The 26,071-nt window shown below is 41.0% G+C and overlaps 1 protein-coding gene across 1 annotated transcript in view; it reads left to right on the forward strand.

Moving 5' to 3' along the window:
- DMGDH (dimethylglycine dehydrogenase) overlaps positions 1–26,071 on the forward strand; it is a 65,892-nt gene that overhangs the window by 19,990 nt on the left and 19,831 nt on the right. Inside the window, exons 6-14 of the mRNA XM_082724782.1 lie at positions 1,913–2,161; positions 3,938–4,136; positions 11,048–11,217; positions 12,048–12,201; positions 14,094–14,259; positions 14,743–14,873; positions 16,348–16,565; positions 18,553–18,710; positions 21,468–21,527. Of these exons, the coding sequence (XP_082580908.1) occupies positions 1,913–2,161; positions 3,938–4,136; positions 11,048–11,217; positions 12,048–12,201; positions 14,094–14,259; positions 14,743–14,873; positions 16,348–16,565; positions 18,553–18,710; positions 21,468–21,527 (1,505 nt within the window). The remainder of the gene's footprint in view (positions 1–1,912; positions 2,162–3,937; positions 4,137–11,047; positions 11,218–12,047; positions 12,202–14,093; positions 14,260–14,742; positions 14,874–16,347; positions 16,566–18,552; positions 18,711–21,467; positions 21,528–26,071) is intronic.

The raw sequence follows: 26,071 nt of genomic DNA on the forward strand, positions 1-26,071 counted from the left end.
TCTAATGCCCACAGGTATGATTTTTGGTTTGCAAATATGCATCCATTTATGGGACTATTAAACAAGTAAGGCCAATTTAGCCATTAGGCCAGAACAAAACAACAGGACACAAGGATGATGTTTAGGTAGTTAAATAGAAATAAGTTTGGAGGGGCACCTGGGTGGCTCAGTTGGTTAAGCGACTGCCTTCGGCTCAGGTCATGATCCTGGAGTCTTGGGATCAAGTCCCACATCAGACTCCCTGCTCAGTAGGGAGTCTGCTTCTCCTGCTGATCTCTCTCCTCTTGTGCTTGCTCTCTCTCTCTCAAATAAATAAATAAAATCATTTTTAAAAAATTAAAAAAAAGAAATAAGTTTGGACACATAGAGTACATAGTCTGGGTTCCCAGACTGATTCATAATTGATAATTCTGTATATAGCCCTGAATCTTATAATGACAGAGGCTCCAGATCTCATTATTAGATGCCTAAAAAAAAAAAAAAAAACAGAAGCAGAAATGGTTAAAAATTAAGAGTGCATCCTCTAAAGAAATAACCTGAATAAGATTCTCTAATCATTTGAACAATTACTCAAAATTATTATGAAGTGAACAAGCAACTAGAACCTCTTCTGCCCAAATAATCCACTAATGGGTCAGGTGACACCACTTCCCTGCTCTAGAATCATTCTAGATTCTGAAATACCTTTACGTAAATAAAGCTGTCTTCAAATTTTTTTTTTTTTGTCTTAGATTTTTAAAATAAAGTCTTTTCGTTGCAAGAAAACCAGTAAAGTGCGACAATTCCAGAGTCTCCCGGTGGGACCTTGGGCATGTCTCTTTCCTTCTCTGGACTTTAGTTCCATATCTGTATACAGAATCAAGGGTACTTTGAGCCACAATTTCATTGCTTCTTTTACAAAGTAAAAATACCATTCATCCCCATGGGTAAGACAATCCAGCACACACTGGAAAGTGAGGTACACTCTCATACAGGAAGTCCTGCCCACCTAGGAACCCTTTCTGTTTTTCTGTGGCTCCTCATCCCTCCCTACTCTGGACTCCTGGTTCCTTCATGCCCTTTGCAGGAAAGGATCTTACAAATGTATTCTAACTGGGGCGCCTGGGTGGCTCAGTGGGTTACGCCTCTGCCTTCAGCTCGGGTCATGATCTCAGGATCCTGGGATCGAGTCCCGCATCGGGCTCTCTGCTCAGCGGGGAGCCTGCTTCCTCCTCTCTCTCTCTCTGCCTGCCTCTCTACCTACTTGTGATCTCTGTCTGTCAAATAAATAAATAAAAATCTTTAAAAAAAAATGTATTCTAACTAAACTTGTACAATAACAGATAAAACTTACTGTGCGCTCTCTCCCAAAGTATATACGTTTTCAAATTTTAAGTTAAGACCACAATTCTGTATTTGTAGAACCTTAGGTATCAGTAACTTGGGGAGAGGAGGGCCTGGAGGATGGGGGGGGACTGACTTTCAGGGCTTTCTTATGCATAATTATTATGACCCTTATCACTTAATCAGTGCTCTTTCAGGAACAGGGTCAGTCCATTACTGTCTTTCTGATCAACATTTGTACATTTTATATAATTGGGTTGTTTATGTTCCCCTTCAAATAAATTCGTTTTTGTTGCTGTTTGCCTGACTGCCTCTGCTTACGGGCAAAATCTTTTTTTTTTTTTTTTTTTGAGTAAACTCTTAGATGATAGATAACTTTAAAACACTGGGGCAGGGTAGAATACTGTCTTCTCTTCCCCCACTTAGTTTTGCAATGACAAAACATTTGAAATCGTTATGACATTCCTTTGACTTTGTCATGCGTACTAAAGTCTTCTAAATATTTTATTTAAAAATAAATTGCCATATTAATGTCAGATGTGGTATGCTTACATATGCTTACATTTTTAAATGATATTTTTTCTTTAAGGATTTTGGGCTCGTGAAGTAGGTAAGATGGTGGGACTAGAACATCCTCTCATTCCGGTCCAACATCAATATGTTGTTACATCGACCATACCAGAAGTGAAAGCTTTGAAACGAGAACTGCCGGTGCTCCGTGACCTGGAAGGCTCCTATTATCTCCGACAGGAAAGGGATGGGCTTCTGTTTGGTCCATACGAGAGTCAGGAGAAAATGAAAGTGCAGGATGCGTGGGTCACCAATGGAGTCCCTCCAGGTGGGTTCCATAAACGCAAGCGGGTGCAGGTCAGTCACATATGTTTTGTCTTCTCTGTGGCTGGGGGCTGGCTGGAGAATCAGATGACATCGTGATATGAGACTACCAGATACCTGGGACTTTGGAGGTGCATGGTTTGTGGTAAGCTCTGTTCTCGCGTCCCTTGGAACTATCACAGCAGGAAGTAAGGAAAGAGAAAAGAGGCTGTTGGTGATGGAGAAACTGAAGAAACATATCTCCCCATGGTTTGGAAGTCTTCAGGTCATTTTTGCCTGTCTACGTCGACCTCCTGTCTTCCCCTTTTTCCTCAATCCCCTACCTATTTGGTCGAGTTTCCAAACGGTCATGTTTTGACTGCTGGAAACATGGTGGGTATCAGAGACAGAATTTCCACGCTGCTAAGAATGAAAGCCTCAGAGTGCGTCACAGAGCGGGATAGACTGGCCTGCAAACTGAAGCCTTCCCCTACTGCATAAATGGCTTAAAAGAGCCCTATGCCACAGAAGGAGGAACTGTAGTTTCTCTCTCAAGTCTGTAAGGGAGGTGGACCTGTTTGTGTTTTCATGAAACATGTCTACAGAGCTAGATTAAAGATGGAGGTTACGTAAGGAGGTAAGCAATTAAAACAATCTATAGAAAGTGCTAAAATGTCACTGGGACACTGAAATAAGGAGTATAAAGAAATGGAGGAAGTTGTACTTCTAGAATTATAATTGCCTTGGGATAGGGGATGAACCTCTCTTCTACTTCTCGGTACGCCTATGCCCATGTTACAACAGATGGTCACTTAGTTGCCTTCTACAGAAGTTCGGCCAGCTCCAGCTAGCTGAGGGCTTTTGTCTTGTTGTGTGGCCTCTGCATGTTTGGGCCTGTGTGGAATAGCTCCTGATTGCAGAGGGAGGGCTGATCGCTACTTGAGAGCCTTCCTTTCTGCTCTTCCCTATGCTGGCAGCCTCACTTCCAGATAAATGTTGAACAAATCCACCTGGAGGGAGAGCCAGGGTGTCAGCTGGCCCTGGGTGCATGCACATCCCGGTCCCAGCCTAGTGGTCTGCGGCCCTCCATGCAGCCGAACCAGTGCGTAGGTAGCAGGAGGAACAAGCTGGCTGGCTGCTGTATGGGAAAGTCACCAGTCCCCAGCTCATGTGCGGCCCTGCCTTCAATCACAGTACCTTTGAGGACTGAGAAAAAGATTGTGTTCCAAGACCCTAACTCTTTTCTCAGAATTCTAGCTCTCGGATACTTGGGGGAGCAGGCTTGAGGAAGGAGGCCTCCCTGCCCTTCCTCCTCTGCTGAGACCTGAAAGGCATCTGGAATCCCTTATCCTCGATTCTGGAATAGTTTTCTGTTTATTCCCCATGTCCTGACATGACTTTGTAAGCTTGCATTTGCCCTTTCCTGGGAGGATAGAATAGACATAGGCTAATTGAAGAATAAAAGCTCTGTCTTGAGAAACCAGTAATTGTTTTTTTTTTTAATTATGGTTGGATTAAATGTTGAAAATTGTTAATATACCTAGAGTTAAATGTATTATTAATGAAAAAGGTTGACTTTCATGATTTTTATTGTTTCAACAAAAATAACATTATTGTTCTTGGTATTGTGCTGGGTACCTGTCTGTTGATAGTGAATATTAAGTTTAGACTTAAAAAAAAAAAAAAGGAAGTACCTTCCTAAAGCCCATCTTTACATGTAAGCTGATTCAGATTTAGGTCACTTTAGAGTACGTATCAGGGCAGCTGTGGCATCCTGACCACAATGGTATGTCTCTTGCAGGGTTTGGAAAGGAGCTCTTTGAGTCTGATCTTGACCGAATCATGGAACACGTTGAAGCTGCCATGGAAATGGTTCCAGTCTTGAAAAAGGCTGACATCATCAATATTGTCAATGGCCCTATCACCTATTCTCCTGACATTCTGCCTATGGTGGGGCCCCATCAGGGGCTCAGAAACTACTGGGTGGCTATAGGCTTTGGGTGAGTATCTCCATTTGATTCAACATTTATTACAGAGTCAATTTTTTTTTCTTTTTTAAATGGAGTCAAGTATTTTAGATAAGTCTTGTCACCTAATCTCAGGCTAAAATGGAAAGTAGCGGTGGGGCAGAGAGTTTTCTTCCTTTCATGACCATTGAGGTATGAGGAACAAATTTTTTTTTAAGATTTTATTTATTTATTTGAGAGAGAGAGCACAAATGGGGGAAGGGCAGAGAGAGAAGGAGAAGCAGACTCCCCTCTGAGCAGCGAGCCTGATGCAGGGCTTGATCCCAGGACCCTGAGCTCATGACCTGAGCCAAAGGCAGATGCTTAACTGATTGAGCCACCCAGGTGCCCTGAAGAATAAAATATTTGAATTTTAAAATAATTACTATGGATTATTAATGGTTTAATCACTGGTATAGGTTTTAAAGCTTATCATACAGAAGGGCAATTATTTCCTGTAAACTTCTCTTTGCATATTTCCTGCCATTTCCATGATTCATGTCTCTTTTCATGCTGTATATGTTCAGATTGGTCAATTTACCCCAATTTTACAAGGATGTTTTCATAACACAATGTGACAATTGTGTTTCATAACACAATGTGACATTTGATTCACAATATCAAATGAATAATGTATCTGATGCATTTTTCACCATAATTCATGTGTGTTCAACATAATTTACTTCTTTATGATTCCTCAGGTTGCTTACTACTTACGATTCCGTTACCCATTTGATATTTTATCTTTAATATTTGTCCCATTAATCTGGTGAATATTAATGTCAAGCCCACTTTACCATGATATTGGAGCTTCTAATATTCTATTTTTCTTCCCTATTTTATTTGGCCATTTATTCAGCTAATATTAATGATTGGTAGCTCTGTCCCAGGCCTCATGGTAGGCAATGGGCTACAGCTGAAAGCAAGGCAGTGAGGTCCATCCAGAGGCATAGGGCTGGTCAGCATGTGGTCCTGCCAGTACAGTAGAGAAACTGTGGTCTGAAGAGAGAAATGGGAGACAAACTTACTTGGACTTGATGATTGATTGCAGTAGGTCTTGAGGAAGAGAAAAAAAATAGCGAATGATGGCAAACTATCTAACTTGACCTTTACCCCTGGTTGGATGCTAGAGCCATGGGGAGAGAGAAACCAGAAAAATAATGAGTTTCATTTTTGAGAGTTTGGGTTTGAAGTGCTAAGTTTACATCTGTGGGACATCTAGAGGGCAAAAACCAGTTGAAGGTATAGGGCTAGAGGGCATAAACTAACTGAGGGTTTAGGTGATCACCTATAGCATCCATATGCAGGCATGTGCATGTAGGACTGTTTCTCAAGTATGTTACTTTCATATCTTCTTTGGAGGAATGCCTGTTCATATCCTTTGCCCATTTTAAAAAAACATTATTTGTCGGAGTGCCTGCATGGTGCAGTCTGTTAAACATCTGGCTCTTGGTTTTGGGGGTCATTATCTCAGGGTCATGAGACTGAGCCTTCATGGGGCTCTCTCTCCCCCTCCCTCTCCCTACCCTCATGCACATGCTCTCTCAAATGAATAAGCAAATCTTTTAAAATATTATTTGTCTTTTTATTGTTAAGTTGTGGGAGTTCTTTACATATTCTAGATACAAGACCTTTATCAGATACATGATTTGCAAGTTTTTTCTCATTCTTTGGGTTGTCTTTTCACTTTCTTGATGGTGTCCACTGAAGCACGAAAGTTTTAAATTTTGTTGAAGTCTAAATTGTGTATTTTTTTTCTTTTTTAGCATGTAGTTCTGGTGTCATTTATAAGAAACCATTTTCTAATCCAAGTTCATAAAGATTCATACCTATGTTTTCTTCTAAGAGTTTTATAGTTTTAACTTCTACTCTTAAATCTTTGAACAATTTTGAGTTAATTTTTATATGTGGTGTGAGGTAGGGGTCCAACCTCATTCTTTTGTGCATAGCCAGTTATCCCAGCACCATTTATTGAAAAGACTGTTCTTTTCGTGTTGAATTGCATTGGCTTCTGTGATATCTTTTTTCCTAACACCACTCTGACACTGACATCCAATTTTCTAAGTCTCTTACACCAACTGAGTATCCAGCAATTCAATTCAATTCTGATACTAACTTCCAGGGTTAGTGCAGATCCCACTGGTTAAGGACTCAGTCCCACAAAACTGTCTCCACTTTAGACACCAGTTGCAAGTTCCAGGGATCGTCTGTTCTTCTGAATGACTGACCATAATGTGGGATTTCCTACAAGTCCCTTTTCAGGTTTGATAACTCACTGGAATGACTCACAGAAATCAGGAAAATACTTTCTTTCACCCATTTGTTATAAAGGATACAACTCAGTAACAGCCAGTAGAAGAGATACATGGGGTGAGGTCAGGGTTGGGGGATATGGCACAGAGTTTTCATGCCCTCTCTGGCATACCACCTTTGGAGCACATTAGTAGGTTCACCAACCTGAAAACTCTTTGAACTCTGTCATTTAGGGGTTTTTATGGAGGTTTCATTACATAAGAGTAATTGATTAAATCATTGACCATTGATGATTGACTTTTTTTTTTCTTTGATGATTGACTTCTTGTGACTAGCCCCTATCCTAAAGCTATTTAGTCCCTCAAGTACCTCTCACCCCATATTGAGCCATCTCCTTAGCATACTATGAATTCCAGAGGTTATTAGAAGTTCTGTGCCAGGAAATAGGGACAAAAATCAAATATTTATTTTCTTTTTTTTTTTATAAGGAAACTCACATTCTTCAAAGATTTTATTTATTTATTTGTCATAGAGAGAGCGAGCGAGAGCGAGCACAGGCAGACAGAGTGGAAGGCAGAGTCAGAGGGAGAAGCAGGCTCCCTGCGGATCAAGGAGCCTGATGTGGGACTTGATCCCAGGATGCTGGGATCATGACCTGAGCCGAAGGCAGCTGCTTAACCAACTGAGCCACCCAGGCGACCCAAATATTTATTTTCTATGATACCATGACATCCTTGTCAAAAGTCAATTCACATATATATATGGGTTCATTTCTGGACTCCCAATTCTAGTCCATCTATAGGTCCTGCCAGTACCACACTGTTTTAGTTACTGTAGCTTTGTAGTAAGTTCTGAAGTTGGGAAGTGTGAATCATTGTTGTTTTTCAAGATTGTGTTGGCTGTTCTGGGTCCCTTAAATTTTTCAATTAGCAATAATCGCGCCTCGGATAAACCTGCGCAAAGCTTGGGTCCCTTAAATTTTTATATAATTTTTAGGATCAGTGTGTCAATTTTTGCAAAGAAGCCACCTAGGATTTTCTTAGGTATTGCACTGAATCTGTAGATCAACTTGGGGAGTATTGCCATAACAATATTAAGTCCAATTCATGGACATGAGGTGCCTTTCCATTTATTTAGGTCTTTTAAAATTTCTTTCAGCAATGCTTTATGGTTTTCAGAGTATAAGTTTTATACTTCTCTTGCTAAATTTATTCCTAAGTCTTTATTCTTTTTAATCCTGCAATTGACTCATAGAATTATTGATTTAGTCAACAACTACTTGTGGATCATTGGCCATAAGCCATGCTCTGAGCAAGCAGACAGTATCCCTGGCCTTATTATATTTGTACTTTAATGGAGCATCTATTACTACTTGCCAAGGAAATTAGGAAGTTGCTTTCTTTAGAACACCAGTTACTGATTATCTAGAAGTTGTATCTAATTGCATGGGGCTGATGTTGCATTCCTGCTCTGATTGTTCTGGGTAATTTTCCCAGATTGTAGACATTGGGAGGTGGATAGGGAAGATGACAGATGGGGGACAGGCAAAGTACTTCACTCTCTTTGACAGATTTAGTCTAAACCAAAAGGACTTCTTGTTATCTACAAGTTGAGATTGCTAAGATATTTCTCATGTAACATAGAATGCTCACCTTGGCTGTCCCTTCTGGCTTACATCTTTTGATCATTCCATGGTTCTGGAGGCCAGTGGTTTTCATACCTGGCTGAGCCACAGAATCATCCGACTGGCATGTTAAAATAGAATCTCTACCTTGTGATTAGTCTCTGGCACATAATTCATCCTCCTTTACATCCTATCTGTGAAATTCCTGTTTGTCAGGAGAACCCATGAAGTTGTGTTGAAATCAGAAAACCAATGAAAGCAAACAGATTCCCAGACATTACTCCTATAGATTCTGACTCCATGGGCTGGAGAGGGGCTCATGGATCCACATTTCAGTGTTGTCTGTTATTCTCATACAACGATTCCAGAGAATTTGGAGAATTTGCAAACTGTCTACATATATGCCAGTTGTTGTTTTTTTTTAACCTTATTCACAGATCACCCTCAGTCAAGGCTGTTTTACTTTTGTTTTGTCACAATTCTAACAAGGTTTTCTGTTTCAAGGTGACTGATGCCATGCCCCCCCAAATGTTGAATGGATTGTATTGAGTTGAATCTAGTTTTCTTGGCATAGCACAGATTACAAACAGCAAATTAAAGGAGGGGGGAGTGCTATAAGATGCTACATGTGACAGTGTAACAGAGCTATTGCACAGAGCAGACACAAACACTCAAAAAGCACAGGAGCTGGGCCATCTAGAAGAAGCAGGCGCCACAGCTTAATGCCAGCAACAGAAGAACCCACCTCTCCTTTCCCCATCAAGTTCCCTTCCACATCCCCTTCACACATTAGTTCCTCATGAAAATCTTACCAGCTGGGCACAGGCATAATCAGTTGTTGGTTATACAAGGACCCAACAGCCACCATTTATTGCTTGCCTGTTATGTGCTTTTCAACGCCATGTCTGTGAATTCTCCACCAGCACCATAAAGAAAGCATGTGCAAAAGAAGACTAAAGCTCAGGATAGTTATGGAATTTGCCCGAGATCACACAGCTAATACTGGCAGAAGAAAAACCATACCCAGGTCTCTCTTACTCCATGCTTATGTTTAGCTAAGCCAGGGGCTCCCAATAATCGTTTTGGAACACTCAGTTGTGTGGCATTTTACATATAACTTGTTAATGGTTGGAGAGCTGAAGTTTGTCAAGGGTTTACTTTCTGAAAACAAATTAGACTTGATTCGGGATTATCCCCAGTGAACAGCGCTCTGCACTACTTGTTAGCTCATAGACATTGTTAAAAGAGAGGGAACATAATGGTGTAGAAGTGAGACCAAAGGAAACCATGACACAGCCCTGGCTTGGCCCAAAGTGTCTGTCAAGAATGTGAATACTGTCTGTCACGTGTGTCTTGGCTGGAAAAAAAAAATTGAGAACAATCGAAGGAGTAAAGTCCAGTAATAGAGAATGTACACTGGGGTCAGATGAGTGAGTCTGGATCCTGAATCTGCTCTTTATGAAAGGGTGACCTTACTGAACCCCTGTGTGAGGGCTGGTCTTCCTGTTGGTGAAATAAAAGTGTTAAAGAATAAATCAGCTTGCACATGTTAGATGGAAGCAATGCCTGGCAAAGAGCAGTCACTCAATGAATGTTAATAAAACTACACTATTTCAGGCCCTATAAACGATATCTCTAGCTCTCAAAAATGACGGCTTTTGTATATCGTCCATGGACCTGGATGGGTGAATTTTAAGCATGTTTAAACATTTTTATTACCTTCTTGAAACTTAGTGAAAATTTTTATGGATGATTGTGATGACCCATGTCACTTTTTAAAATGATTCAAAGAAGTATAAATCGTTGCCTCTTTATTCTCTCTGAGGAATATCCTCGTAACAACTTTAGTCATTCTTTTTTGTTTTTTAAAGGTTTTATTTATTTGAGAGAGAGAGAGAGCATAAAAGAACACAAGCCATGAAGAGGGAGAAGCAGGCCGCCCATTGAGCAGAGAGCCCGATGTGGGGCTCGATCCCAGGACCCTGGGATCATGACCTGAGACGAAGGCAGACGCTTAAACCAACTGAGCCACCCAGGCACTCCAGTCATTCATTTTTTTTTTTTATAAAATAACCAAACTGGTATCTTGTGGGAAAAGTTAGTTAACATTTATAGTCTTTTGCTAAGGTCCTCCCAAGCTCTCAGAGTGATTCTGGCTGTCAGAATCCATTTGGGATGCTGGAATTTCTGGTATTTTGAGGTCTGCCCCTGTAGCTCCTTTTCTTGGTCCACCCCCCATCCCCAATGACTTTCTGCTCATCCAGTTACTCAGATGCTTCTCCTGACCTAAACCACACACAGACCTACAGGAAAGTCCTTCATGACTAGCATGAGTTGGTAGAACTACATGCAGCCAGTGTGAAACTGTGATTCCTTCATCTGAGATCAAATTATCCACCACAGTCAAGTTCTTGGTTTTAAAGCATCGTCATATAGAAATAGCAAACAAGCCAACCTTTGCCACCAAGTGACCCATTTGTTGCAAAACACAAGGGACAGTGGTCCTTTCCCTCCCCTCCCCATAAGCCCCTGGGTGAGTGCGTCTTCCTGTGAATGTTTCTGAGATCAAGGTTCAGGTATCTGCACAGAGGTAAATTGAGTCTGAGAAGAGATGCTTGTGCCCCTCTGCAGTGTACAGTTTCTCCAGCAATCTTCCTAACATTCCAAGATACTCCTAGCTCCTGGCAGGGGTGGGGATGGGTGCTGAGGAGATCATAACTGAGTCTTCCTCTTTGTTTCCTTTCCCCCATTTTCCTAAAGTGAGCCTCTTCCCTAGAGCTGTAGGGTATTTTGCTTGTATGCATCTCTTGAAACTATGGAAACAAACCAGCTATACAGTCAGGTCCCTTTAATTTAAATGCCTAAACATTTTTTTTTTTTTTGAGAAAAAAGATTTCATTATGTTGTCGAGTGTTCTGAATAGCACAAAACACTCCAACTTGGGGGATCTGTAAAATAGTGGGACATGTTTCATTATTTGAAGATGACATATTTTAGTAACGGTGTATTTATCTCTGTATTTTGAAAGATATGGCATAATCCATGCTGGCGGGGTGGGGAAGTATCTCAGTGACTGGATCCTGCATGGAGAACCGCCGTTTGATCTGATAGAATTGGATCCTAATCGCTATGGCAAATGGACGACAACTCAGTACACTGAGGCCAAAGCAAGAGAGTCATATGGATTCAACAATATTGGTAAAGTGCAAATTCACAGTTATCTACAAAGTGTATTCCGAATCGACTTGCAGTGCCTCTGATTTGAGCTGCTTGCTATTTTGTGCACTGTGGTAGGAGTATGTAAGGATTCTAATAAGCACTGTGCCTTTAAAACACAACAAGGAATCTATGTGAACGTGTATCTTTAACATCAGAGTATATCAGTGATTTTAAGGTCTAAGTCTCCTTTTACACTATCCTTGGATAGTTATATAAATGATAGTTTGGCTTTTTTTACACAAGATTTTTAAAAAGATTTATTTATTTATTTGAGAGAGAGAGAGCAAGTGAGTCAGGGGACAGGGGAGAGGGACATGGAGAGAGAGAGTCCCAAGCAGACTCTGTGTTGAGCCCAGAGCCCGAACTGGGCTCCATCTCAGGACCGTGAGATTACGACCTGAGCTGAAACCAAGAGTCAGTCGCTTAGCTGACTGAGCCACCCAGGTACCCTTTAACATAATTTCTTAAAATTACAGTATAGTTGACATACAATATTATGTTAGTTTCAGGCGTACAACAGCATTTTGACATTTGTATACATTGTGAAATGGTCACCACAAGAAGTGAAATTACTATCTTTTACATAAGATGATATAGATATAGATAGATACCCCTATCTATAGATATCTATAGATATATCTAGATATATCTATATCTATAGATATAGATACCTCTATCTGTATCTAGATATCTATATCTATATATATACTTCTGGGTGTTAAGAACTGTGTTTTCTATTTTTTGAATGCCTTCAAAGTTGTTTATAATTTTGGTTATATGCTATTTAGGTATTAGTTTTCCTTTTTCAGTTGGTTATCCTAAAGAAGAACGATTTGCTGGGAGGCCAACTCAGCGAATCAACGGGCTTTATAAAACCCTGGAGTCTAAGTGTTCCATGGGTTTCCATGCAGGCTGGGAGCAGCCACATTGGTTCTACAGACCGGGTCAGGACACTCAGTACAGGTAAGTGAATGATGTAACCTGACTGAGGCTCTGAATGTAGAATGGAATTTTGGATATGGAATGGAGGGGCATAAGAAAAACACCCCCGCCCCCCACTCCAAGTCATTTCACCCCATTCCCAAGAGCATGGAGCCTTTTCCTACAAAAGTTATTTTCTGTGGGCACCTGGGTGGCTCAGTGGGTTAAGCCTCTGCCTTCGGCTCAGGTCATGATCCCAGGGACCTGGGATCGAGCCCCACATCAGGCTCTCTGCTCAGCGGGGGGCCTGCTTCCTCCTCTCTCTCTCTGCCTGCCTCTCTGCCTACTTGTGATCTGCATCTGTCAAAATAAATAAATAAATAAAATCTTTAAAAAAAAAAGTTATTTTCGGCAGTGGAGGCATTAGTCTATGCCATGTGACACTGGCTTGCATCTAGGACCCCTGTGGCCTCCAGAGTCCTGCAGCCAGCTGAAGTGAAGTGTCTACTTGGCATTTCCAGGCGCTCAGAGGAACCTTCCCTATCCCCTCCACATCCCCGCCTGGCTTTAGATGGCTCCTAAAGATGTGTCCTGGTTTAGGAGGGCTGGTCAAATCCCGTTGAATGGAAATAGTATGTCAATATGGATTTTCTGTTGATCAAGGAAGAGCTCATAGCAACAACTTTCTAGTGTGTGCGCAGTGAGTCATGCAAATTATGTGTACCATTGATAAATTAGGGGGAAAGATCATTTACTTAGCATTTTACATTAAGCTAAAGCATAGAGCACATCACTAAAACAATTCTCTGAATTCCTCTAAAGTTGTTGCCATAGTTGCACTTGGATTACATGCCATTGTCATTTGGGATTAGTAGTGATTATATATTTTTTCTCATAAGAATCCGTAAACCAAGAGAAAACAAATAGCAAATCTAGAAATTGTTATTTCTCTCTCTCTCTCTCTCTTGGACTTTCCATTTTGTGTGTTTAAGCAGATTTTAATGTCTACTTTAAGACAAGATCTAAATGGTATAAAGAATAGCAGAGTCCCAGTGTTGATTAATGAGTTTGGGCTCAGCTGACAATCAGTCTAGAATGTCTGGGGGCAAAATACTGGTTCGGTTTTTCCTAAATGACTCAGGTAAATGCCAGATCTATTCTTCACCTTTGCTCTTTGGATCTGACTGGTTTTTTCTATTATTTTAATAATTAAATGACTGAAAACTCATTTAGCAGACAGTTGTTCTGCGGTTAAAATACCACATTAGAAGTCACCTCTGTCAAGTAGAAAGGACCCTGCGTCAGTCAGTAGACAAGCTCTGTCATTTACTAAGGCAAAAGCCTTGGAAATCACCTTATGCCTTTTCTCTAAAAAATGAAGATGTTGAACCAAGTCCTTATTCTGGGTGTGGACCAACAGCATGAGCATCACCTCTAAGAATGCAGAGTGTAGGACCCTGCCCCAGACCTGCTGTGTTAGAATTTGCATTTTAACAAGTATAAGTGATTTGTAGTTGTGTCAGTGTTTGAGAAGCACTGGAGACGATAGCTCTACCCCCTCCTATTCTGATTTAATTATATCCAAAAAAAGGTTATTTTTCTTTACATGCTCCCCAGGTGATTCTCATATGCAACCAAGATCGAAAACCAAAGGACTGGTAGACTTCTGTGCCTCCTTCCAGATCTGAGAGCCCGAATGTCCTATCATAATCTCTACTTAATTAATACTACGTCATTCACTCCAAAATGGGTCAAAGGAATAGAAGAGTACCTTTAAAAATATCAGTTTCTACCATATATGTATGATTCACGGAACAGAACGTTAGGTTTTACTTTTTTCCCTGAAGGGGATTTTCTAGATTAATACATTTAGTAAATATTCTGTATTTTTTTAAATGAATGACAGTTGTTTTATGACAAACATTGTGTTTCAGGCCCAGTTTTCGTCGCACAAACTGGTTTGAGCCTGTGGGATTTGAGTATAAACAGGTTATGCAAAAAGTAGGGGTTATTGACCTGTCACCATTTGGCAAGTTTAACATCAAAGGCCAAGACTCTGTTCGATTGTTGGACCATCTCTTTGCAAATGTCATCCCAAAGGTAAATAACCTTATATGGGTTCGAGGGTCAGGATTCTAGCCTGCTTAATTCTCTGTTCTCTCTCTCTCTCTCTCTCTTTTTTTTTTTCCAGTTAGTATGTTATTTTAGAACACCTAATGATTTCTGTATGAATGCTAGAGCTCTTCAACCGACCATGAATATTCTAGCTAATTTTCTAATTTAAATTTTGTTGAATGAATTATCATCCAAGGACCTTATGACTTTGCTAAATTGTGTCAGCAGGGAATTGCAAAATTGACTCCAGTGTAATTTTTATGACAAATAGTTATAATTATCATTGAAATTAAGAACTTCAAAATTAATCTTGGGTTTAGGTTTAAAGATAGTTCACACAATTGATATAAATGGTAAGATTCAGATGTTTTTCATTGTTGACAATTGCATTTTTATTTCCATGTTGTATTAAAAGGATATGTAAGATTTCATTTGCATCCTGAGGTAATTTTAAATTCTTCTGTGTAGGTGGGTTTTACGAATATAAGTCACATGTTGACACCAAAAGGTCGAGTATATGCTGAGTTGACTGTTTCTCACCAAACTCCTGGGGAGTTTTTACTAATAACTGGTTCTGGATCTGAACTTCATGATCTTCGGTAAGTATGCACCTGATAAGAAAATTTTATGTGGGGGTGCTTGGGTGGCACAGTGGGTTGAGCCGCTGCCTTCGGCTCGGGTCATGATCTCAGGGTCCTGGGATTGAGCCCCGCATTGGGCTCTCTGCTCGGTGGGGAGCCTGCTTCCTCCTCTCTCTCTGCCTGCCTCTCTGCCTACTTGTGATCTCTCTCTGTCAAATAAATAAATAAATAAATAAATAAATAAATAGAAAGAAAATTTTATGTGGATTGTGTACTGACTCAACCTTGCAGTGAGCTTTTCTTTTACCAGTAGCTGAAAGTACAACTTTAATTCTTAAACCTTTTTGTTTCAAATAAATTTCATGTCTTTTATAGGAAACTATTCAAAGTGAGGGACCCTGTCCCTACTCTTCCCCCCAAAAGGGAATCCTTTCATAGGGTTTGCTGGTTCTAAAAATATTCACTCCTAATTATTAGACATCATCAAGTGTCAAAACTCTCTTTAGACATTATCTCAGTTAATCCTCTTAATAGATACATCTGCAAGGTCTATATTATTCCCATTTTCATATGAGAAAACTGAATTCTGACTTAGAGTAACTTGTGTAAACCAGTTCCTTTGGATCCTGATGCCCGTGTTCAGTCCACTTCAGTAAGCGGCTTCCCTGGGTTATCTTCCTCCTTCTTCATGCTTGCTGCTCTCTGGCCCACAGCTAGATTTAAATCATTGACTTGCCACGTCAATCCTTCACGTGAGTCTTTGGTCTATGATTTAGTCTACTATCAAACCTTAGTCTTTAGTATTCCAAAAATATTTCAAATGCTATTGTTTAATAGATGTCTTACTCTGAGATTCTCACTATGGTTGTAAAATGATGCAAAGTATACCCTCCAACCCAAGATGTATCTTAGTAGCATAGCTTTGTGTAAACCCAGATGATCATTTTATGTAGCTCCAGGGACTCTCAATAAATTATAAACAAACCCTAAAACTGGGTTCCAATAATTCATCAAGACTTAGAAATTGAAACCAGTCTTTGGAGTTTTTATTGTTTCCTTCTAATCGTCAAAGCAATTATGTCTCTGGTGGCAGGCACAGTATTAACCTTTAGCAGCACAAATGGGCCTTCTGTGTATAGGTATTAGAGAAAATTGGGGTTCAAATTAATCTTTGAAGATTGAATCATTAGTTTAAATGCAATAGAGCTGTCACTATTTAAAAGAATTATGTGGCAGAACTTACTTAAATTGAAGGCTCCTTCTGTACTGTGAAAAATTATCCCCAAGTTTATAAGTGGGTAGTTTAAAGAGAGTCACTTAACATCTCTGGGACTCAGTTTCCTCAACTTAAAAAATTAGGTTGTTATACGAAATGACACTCTGGGGACTTCCTGGTAATTCTAGACACAGAACATGTCTTCAGAGAATTAATATGTTACCAAGATGCATTATTCAAGCAAGATTTAACACAAAGTTTGTGACTCAAATGCAGATGGATTGAAGAAGAGGCTGTCAACGGTGGATATGATGTTGAAATTAAAAACATAACCGATGAGCTTGGGGTCCTTGGTGTTGCAGGGCCCCATGCAAGAAAGGTTCTTCAGAAACTGACCGCTGAAGATCTTAGTGACGATGTTTTCAAGTTTCTTCAAACCAAGTCTTTAAAGGTTTCAAACATTCCTGTCACTGCTATTAGGATATCTTATACTGGTAAGAATTGGAAAATAATTCTCTAAAATTTCAGAGGAGGCCTCTAAAATGTAAAAGAAGTGAGCACAAATGAACATGTGCCTGTGTGTTACACATACACACATGCCCTGGCAGACACGCACACACGGACTTTTGTCAGTATGACTGTGGAGGAAGATTTCTCCTGTCCAGCTCTTAAAATAATAAGTCTGTTCACCCCTAGTCTGGGAGAGCCATTTCCCAGATTTCCAATCATTGTTCCAATCCCATGACATCTTATTATTTGGAAGGGTAGATAAAAAAGTTGGAAGAGGATAGCTGTTAGAATCGTTGGAAGGGTTGACAGCATATTCAGGTCACCTGACTCTTTCTAGGAACACTCAAGATGGTCTCCTGTGGGGCATCTGGGGGGCTCTGTAGGTTCAGCACCTGCCTTTGGGTCAGGTCATGATCCCAGGGTCCTGGGATCGAGCCCCACATTGGGCTCCCTGCTCAGCAGTGAGTTTGCTTCTCCCTCTCCTCCTGCTTGTGCTTGCTCTCTGTCAAATAAATAAACCTTAAAAATCTTAAAAAAAAAAAAAAAAGATGGTCTCCCTTACATAAAATCTCTTATAGAGACCTTAAATGTATCAAGTACCTCTGTTCAAGTATTGCCATTAAGGCTCTTTTAGGGAAGTCTTCTTATAGCACCTAACCTTGTGCATAGTGTGTCTTTGAAATAGAAATGAATGATTGCTCTTCGGTTCCCCATTGGTGCTGTGGGCTCACTTTCAACTTCCTCTGGCCCTCCTTGTTCTACCACACAGTACTTGGTGCCCAGGCCTTCATTCAGTTACACGTTACTCATGTTCTGGTGGTATCCTGGAAAAACACATTAGCATCAGCCCTCAACACCGGGGAACAAGGAGAACATACAGGAAGTGTAAAGGCTATATATAGTTCTTCTCTGGGCTTCCACGGTCCACTTTCCCCATCCTTCTTTCACTTGACCTTCGCAAAGTAGTGACTAGCATAAAACATAAGCAGAATAAAAAATAGACTGACTGTTTGGGTTGGGTTTCATTGCCTTTGGGTTTTGCCCAGCTCTCATGGTAAATGAAAGGACCACGTGGAAAGAAGAGGAGTGTGGGGGGCATTAGGGTTCATGGCTCTCCCACAGTGAAGACCATTTGAATAATTGTCGATTGCCTATATTTTAATTAGCAATAATCGCGCCTCGGATAAACCTCATTGGCTACGATACTGCCACTGCCTATATTTTAAAGCCTTGTGATTTGGAGACAAGGAGCTGGGGGTTGAGGTTCCTTCCTTTTCTTTCTTTCTTTCTTTCTTTCTTTCTTTCTTTCTTTCTTTCTTTCTTTCTTTCTTTCTTTCTTCTTTCTCTTTTTCTCTCTCTCTTTCTTTCAATAAAAATTTATTGGTTCATTTGAGAGAGAGCACGAGAGAGCAGAAGCAGGGGGAGGGGCAGAGGGAGAAGGAGAGAGAATCCACAAGCACACTCCCACTCCCCCTTGAGCCCAGACCCTGACCTGGGGCTCAATCCCAGGACCGGGAGATCATGACCTCAGCTGAAATCAACAGTTGGCCGCTTTAACCGCTTTAACCGAGTGAACCACCCACACGCCCTGGGGGTTGAGGTTTCTAAACCTCAAACCCTTTATCGTGATAAACTCTGCTGTGCTAATTACTCACTTAACATTATGAAGCTGAGGTCAAGGGTCCAGATTAAGTCCTGTAGTACCGGCTTTCTGTGTCATGAGAAGAGGTGTCCTTGATATTTCTGTCTATCTGGGAGACAGGCTGGGGCATAAATGCATCTGTGATATGGCATCTGCCTTTGCAGGGGGGAGTTTGTTGCAACTTTGTGGTGAGCTGATCTTCTAAAACTCCAGCCTATCTATATTACATAAGTGGACACACTCCATTTATTTATGTGTTTTCGCTAATGCACGTCAGACTGAGTGATCATTGACCTCACTCGAGTGTGGTACTTGTGGGTTTGTTTCAGGTGAGCTGGGTTGGGAGCTGTACCACAGACGAGAAGACTCTGCAGCCCTTTATGACGTTATCATGAACGCAGGCCAGGAGGAGGGAATCGATAACTTCGGAACATACGCCATGAATGTCTTAAGACTGGAGAAGGCTTTCAGAGCCTGGGGGTCAGAGGTTTGAGATGCTGGTCTTCGTTACAGTTTTGTTTATTGTATCTGACTTTGATGTAAGGGCTAGTTTTAATTGCATCAACACTGGCTCTGGCTGTTATGTCAGAAACGATGTGCTACTAGATAACTTTATTTAATTAAGGGAAGATGTTTTTCTCCTTCATTTCCCAGCTGAAAGTTTGGTGGAATTATGACACACTGTTTATTCTGCTTTACCTCCTCCCATTTGGCCACGAGCCCTAAACATCCATCTCTGACTGCGTGTGGAGCTGCGGCTTCTCTAGGGGGCCTGCTTGCCCCCACAGTGCCTGAGGGGTGCTTTTCTTCCTCTTCTTCTGTTGCATTGCCCACCCTCATTTTCTTCTTATGTGCCTTTGGGGAAATGACACCAAAAGGTGTGTTTCTGAGGAAGAGAGTTGGTGATCTATTTCCACTGTTGGTAATGGGAACTAAGGGTTTCTGTGGGGTTTTCATGGGCATGATTTATTTTACTTTCTCAACTCTCCCTGAAGAAGTTATTAGTGTTGATTCTTGGGCAAGGGATTTGGAGTTGGGGGGTATCTAAATGATCCTATTCTATACACAATCACACTGAGAAACAGTAAACAACTTAGTTCTGATTACACAGAAATAGCCCAACTGTGGTTCGGAGTCTGTTCTGTTTTATCTCCAATGGTAGGCTATCTCTGGACCCCTTAATTTTTTCATATCTCCTTAGAAGTTGTTTCCTTGAGTTTGAGGCCTGACAAGTGACATAAAGGATAGTAGTAAAGGATATACTTCAGAGTGCAGTCTCTTGGGTTTGAATTTACCCTCCGTCACGTATTAGCTATGTGGACTTAACCCTCCAGAGCCTCTGTTTATTTCTCTGTAAAATGAAGATTATCTTATTTTTTTAAAAAAAGATTTTATTTACTTACTTGAGAGAGAAAAAGAGAGCACAAGCAGGGGATGAGGAGGGGCAGAGGAAGAGTGAGAAGCAGACTCCTCACTGACCAGGGAGCCTGGTGTGGGACTTGATCCCAGGACCCCCAAAATCATGACCTGAGCCAAAGGCAGACGCTTAACCGACTGAGCCACTGAGACACCCCTAAAATGAAGCTTATCTTTATCCTATAAAGTTATGAGAGTTATTAGATAAAGTTCCTAGCACACGATGAATTTAACTAGAGCACAAGGTAGGTTTGAAGGCATAGCTGGGCCCTTGGGACATCCAGACTGTGGGCAGAAGCAAGTGGGCTTCGAGGTGGAGAGGATGCTTCCAGGAGCCACTGAAAGAACCAGGGCTTTGGGGCAAGTTGCTTTTTTTTTTTTTTTTCCTTTCTTTCTTTCTTTCTTTCTTTCAGCAGAGGCACTGTACTAGGGGATTCTCAGCCTACAGCAGGGGCTTTCGATGAGGTTGCTGCAGGGAGAGACATAGGGGACAGAGCTGTCTCTGTCCCCACATTCCTCAAGGAATGAAGCAGCAGATGCCATCTTTGGAATTAGCCATTTCTCCACTCTCCTTGCTCTTCCCCAGCCCTCAGAGACAAGTGTTTCTTCCTCCCACAGCTCTCGGATTTCCCAGCAGTGCCAGTACACCCTCTGGTGGTACCACAGCAATCTTCTGTGCTTTGATTTCATTTTTTTCTAGAGAAATTCTGAAACTTTGAACAGACAGAAAAAATAAGTTTAGAGTTGCTCAAATTGATTAGCATGTATGAGAGACCAAATTTTATATCATATAAAACAAGTTTATATTACTCATCTTGTTTATATGAGTGCAGTGTTGTCTTGTTTAAAAAGTTTGGCTACTTTTTATGGAGTTTCGACCAGTTTTCTTAGTGCAAAAGAGAACAATAAGAAAACGAACAAAATCCAACAACTTCAGGTCTAGTCTCAAAGAGTGGCTTTAGTTTCAACTTAAAGTGTATTATAGGGATGTCTCAGTGGCTCACTTGGTTAAGTGTCTGCCTTAGGTTCAGGTCATGATCCTAGAGTCCCAGGATGGAGCCACACATAGGGGCTCTCTGCTCCATCTGCTTCACCTTCTGCCCCTCCCCCCCATGCTCTCTCTTTCTCTCTCACTCACTCTCTCTCAAATACATAAAACCTTTGAAAAAATAAAGTGTATTGTATTGTAATTATTCAGTTATTCAACCATAAATGAAAAGGTAGATATTCAATCCTTGTTTCCTTTTTTCTTTCTTGAACTCTGTCAAAGCCATTTTCCTACCATCTGCTTTCTCCTCCGCATGTCCTGATTCCTGGCTGATTGCAAGATAAGTAAATTACCTAATAGCTTTTCAAGACCTAACTATATATAACTATTATATAAAAACATATTAGTGTCTTATTTCGGGGAGGACCAGCATGTTGTGATATCCCTCAGATATTTTTTATCAGTAGAAGAGCCACGGGAACAAACTGAATTTTAAGGTCTAATATGCTATTCCAATGATAATATTTCCTGACAAGCTACATTTCAACTTTAGATTAAAAATTACTTTAAAGACCAGTCTATAACTTTCCTTTCAGAATCTGTGTTCAAAATCCAAAAGCGTTTCTCTTCACTGAAAAAAACCTGACATACGAAGATGATATTACTGAAATGATTTTCACTCATCTAAGATTGAAAATTCATGTTTCCAGGGGCACCTGGCTGGCTCGGTTGGTAAAACACGTGACTCTGGATCTCAGGGTTGTGAGTTCAAGCCCCACGTTGGGTGTAGAGATTACTTGAAAATAATATCTTTTAAAAAGATGTGTGCTTCTCTTTTAGATGAACTGTGATACAAATCCCTTGGAAGCTGGATTGGAATATTTTATAAAGTTAAACAAGGTATGTTTACATTCCAACGTGTTCTTGAAGTAAATCTTAAAGTTATGAGGCTGTTTTGTGACAGAGCCATGCTTTAAAATTTAAGCAAGGGTGGTTATAGGACAAATGGCTTGAGCATAAATACTAAGCATTGCTCAAGGGCTTTGTATTACGCTTTTTTTTTTTTAAGATTTTAATTTATTTATTTGACAGACAGAAATCACAAGTGGGCAGAGAGGCAGGCAGAGAGAGAGAGGAGAAAGTAGGCTCCCTGCTGAGCAGAAAGCCCGATGCCAATCCTAGGATCCTGGGATCATGGCCTGAGCCGAAGGCAGAGGTTTTAACCCGCTGAGCCACCCAGGTGCCCCTGTAATTACGCTTTTGTCAAAATTACGGATCGGTCCAAACTATTACAGTGTGCTCGTAGATGTAGGATAGCAGAATCCAGCAACTTTAAAGAGCAACTCTAAATTCTGGGATAAAAATTACTAAGGAGAAGATGTCAGGAGACATTCTTGTCAATCCCAGTGATCTGTGGAGTCACATGTTAGCTCATCGAACATACAGCATTAATGCACTCTACCTGGGTGCTCACAGCAGAAAGTAGTCTCCCTTAGCAGATCTATCCATCTGCTTATTAGACACTTTTGTATGTAAGTGCGACATTTCAAATGTGTTCAGTGGAAAATGGATATTTATCGAGAAGCCAATACAAGTATGATAACTGATATTAACGGTCTGGTAGGAATCCCTACATTAGTTTTTTTTTTTTTTAAGATTTTATTTATTGATCTGACAGAGAGACAGAATACAAGCAGGGGGAAGGCAGAGGGAGAAGCGGGCTCGCCGCTGAGCAGGAGCCCGAGGAGGTTAGGCTTGATCCCAGGACCCTGGGTTCATGACCAAGAGCAGAAGGCAGGCGTTTAAGGACTGAGCCACCCAGACACCCTTACATTAGTAGTTTTCCAAGTGTGGGCCTCAGACAGAACATCAGCATCACCTGGGAGCTTGTGAGAACTACAGACAGATTCTCAGATCTCACCCCAGACCTGCTATGTCAGAATCTTTGGGGATCAGGCCAAGAAACCCGTGTTTTGATTCCCTGCAGGGGATTCTGGTTTGATTCTGGTTTGAGAAGCACCATCTTACATAATTATTGTGGAAAAGCAGATTTATTACCGCCTAGATCATCTACACAAGTCCAAAGCTAATAAAGGAAGTGATCCCTTTGTTACAAACTGAATGGTTGTGTCCCTCCGAAATTCATGCAAAGAAGTCCTAATCCCCATGTGACTGTGTCTGGAGGTGGGACCTTTGGGAGGTAATCAGGTGCTGGTGAGATCATGAGAGTGGGGTCTCCACAATGGAATGAGGGTTCTCATGAGAAGATACCAGAGCTCGCTTTCCGTCTACATTGTGAGGACATGGGGAGAAGGCAGCTGTCTGCAAACCAGAAAGAGAACACTCACAGGGGAGCTGAACTGCCTCCCTCTTTGACTTCCTAGCCTCCAGAGCAGTGAGAAATAACTCCCTGTAGTTAAAGACGCCGCGTTTGTGATACTTGGTTATAGCAGCCCCAGCCGACTCAGACACCCACGGAGTAGTGGCTTAGTTACTGGAAAAGAACTTAACAGCGATGCAGTTAGTGCAAATATTGAAGGAGAGGACAACAGCTGCTGCTGTGTGGGATACTTGTTAAAATTCCAGAAATAAACCGTCCTGTTGAGGTGCTAATAAGCTAACGTAAAGGCCATTTTCCCATTCTATGGAACTATGTGAACACATGCATATGAATCAGGCTAAGGAAACTTTTTTTAATGCCCCTGCCTCAAGTTCCCAAATTCTAAGCTAAGATATTAACATAAACATGTATATTTATAGTATTAGATTGTAGGAAAGAGAACCTCCTTAAGGGTTTTAAAGGGAATAGCTTTCTGTACGTTTTCCCTGTGACTTTTATTTTTATGAGGTACCATCTGCCTCCAGACCAGAGAAAGCAGGTGCTTGGAATTTGGGCGGACCCTTGCAGCAGATTGCTCCTTCTGATAACAGAAGTCTTGGTTTAGCGGTTTAAAATAAGGATAAAAATGGCCCGACTCTTGAAAGCACTAAAGTTCCGTTGTTGGTCACCGATAGGTAAATAGATAACTGACCCTCTTGCTTCACAGTGTTTGGGTATTATTGTTTGGGGAGAAGACACAGATAAATGAGCTCTTCGTGTTGAAATTGGGTCTTTGAAACCCCCTTTATGATTATAAGCAGGTGTGGATTGTATATTTATTAGTTCCTTTAAATTGTTTCAATAACCAAAGCCCAGCTCACAACTAAGCTGTTTAACAGAGAATGATTTTGGTTTATGGTATGCTTTTTATGATTTCTGAATTGTGGTTTTCATTTTGGTGTCACAGAGTTCATTGTTAAGGCTTTCAGTGGGTGCAGGTCAACGGAGCCCAAGGACCTGGACCTAACTGAACTAGTCTCTTTCAGTTTTGTGGACTCTGGTAGTGAGTGGATGTCTCAGCGACGCTAGCCTATTTTCAGGACTGATGACTATTTTGAATCCATGTTGCCCAGATCCAATATGGTGGTTTCACAACAACTTCATCTTTGTTTTGCAGCAATCATTAAGATGAAGCAGGTTTCTGGAAAACTAACATTGTAAGCGAAACTGTAATTTCATAATTCATGTTCTGTGCCTAAAAACAAAAATGTGAAAGTAAATTAAAAAATGTTACCAATCTGGCTTCATACTACATTATAAAGAATATATAATGTCCATTCAAATTGCTTTGGAAACTTGGTGGTCTATGAAAACTGAAGCAGTAGCTGAGACAGAGGAATGTTGATATTTCCATAATATACCAATAAAAACAAAATTTAGCAGCATTTTATAATTGTTTAAAACCCTTTTTTAAATTTTTATTTAGAAGATTTTATTAATTTATTTGATAGACAGAGATCACAAGTAGGTAGAGAGGCAGGCAGAGAGAGAGGGGGAAGCAGTCTCCCGGCTAAGCAGGGAGCCTGATGAGGGGTTCAATCCCAGGACCTCGAGATCATGACCTGAGCCAAAGGCAGAGGCTTAACCCATTAAGCCACCCAGGCACCCCTAAAACCCTTTTTTAAAAAAGATATTTATTTATTTGATAGAGTGAGTGAGAGAGAGAGCAGAAGAGAGAGAGAGAGGGAGAAACAGACTCCCCACTGAGTTGGGAGCCTGACTTGGGATTTGGTCCCAGGACTCTAGGATCAAGACCTGAGCCAAAGGCAGATGCCTAATGGACTGAGTCACCCAGGCACCTCTTTTTCTTTCCCTTTGAAGCAAACATGTAGAGTTCCTTGCTTGGCTCTTAGGTATTTACACAACAATTGATAAGCCATAATAGGAAGAAAATTACCATAGGACGCAGGCTGTGGGAGCTAGGAGGGCCCAGGGAGATGGCTGCATACCACCTGGTTTGAGGGAGAGGAAACAGAAGCACAGAGAGGTGAGGTGACCTCTGATCTCACCGTGAGGCTTTCTCACCCACCACTTTCCCCAGCAAGGTCCCTTCACATCATGGGCCAATCAGCCTTGAATAATTGCCCAACCATGTTTTTCTGGCAACATCATCCTAAAATATGCATGCTCTACATTTTATTGATTGATGCCTCCCACAATCATGTGTTTGTTGTAACTGATTTTGTATGGTAGGATCAGAGTAGCCCCTTTAACCACACTCAGAAGGAATAACAGGTGGCCGAGGGAATGGGCCATTGCCAGGCCTCTTAAGAAAGAACTGTGTTCTTGTCAAAACCGGTAGGAGAGTAAGGAAAAGAAAAATGGAGTGTTGTGCAATCTTAGATGGCAAAGGAAGATAGTGCATGGTACTTGCCAGCCTTAGTGGTTTGGGCCCTAGCCTTCCAGTGGTGTGGGGTTGTGTGACCTGCACAGCCACGCCCACAGCGCTCTCCTTCCTGGTCAACAATGAGTAAGTACTATTTATTAACAGTTGGCGAGGCTGCAGGTCTAACGGTTGAGGACCTAACTCCTGATGGCTCTCCGATCTCACAAGGCTTGAAGTAAATGGTATTTCAGGAACTAAAGCTGTAGGACGCATTGTTAATATTCTGAAACCATCTTTGGGCTCCAGCGAGGGCGTGTAGCGGTACGCAACAGTGCCATCTTGTGGACAGTGAGCGTAGAGCCTGAAAAAGAGCCGTTCACCCGGGTGGTGATACAGGCAAGAATTAAATAGATACTTTGAAATCTCCTCAACTAAAATCCCTTTACCTGAAACAATTTATATCATCGTTATTATTGGTATTATAATTCCAAATGAAGCTACTTCTTGGGAAAAATTAGTGGTTCTGTTTTCTTGTGTGTGTGTGTGTGTGTGTGTTTTTAATTAGAAATAAAGTGCGTTAACCATGAGCAAAAATCATCTGCCTTAGGATGGAATCATATGTAGCATTGGAATTTTCCTCTTGGAAGTGCTGAATCTTTGTTCATTTAGAGAGAACCCCAGGCAAGATTCAGAGACTGAAGTACAAATATCACGTTTAAGATTTGAATTTTTTAAAGA

The sequence above is a fragment of the Mustela nivalis genome (assembly GCF_964662115.1).
Source record: "Mustela nivalis genome assembly, chromosome: 3".
Taxonomy (NCBI): Eukaryota; Metazoa; Chordata; class Mammalia; order Carnivora; family Mustelidae; genus Mustela; species Mustela nivalis.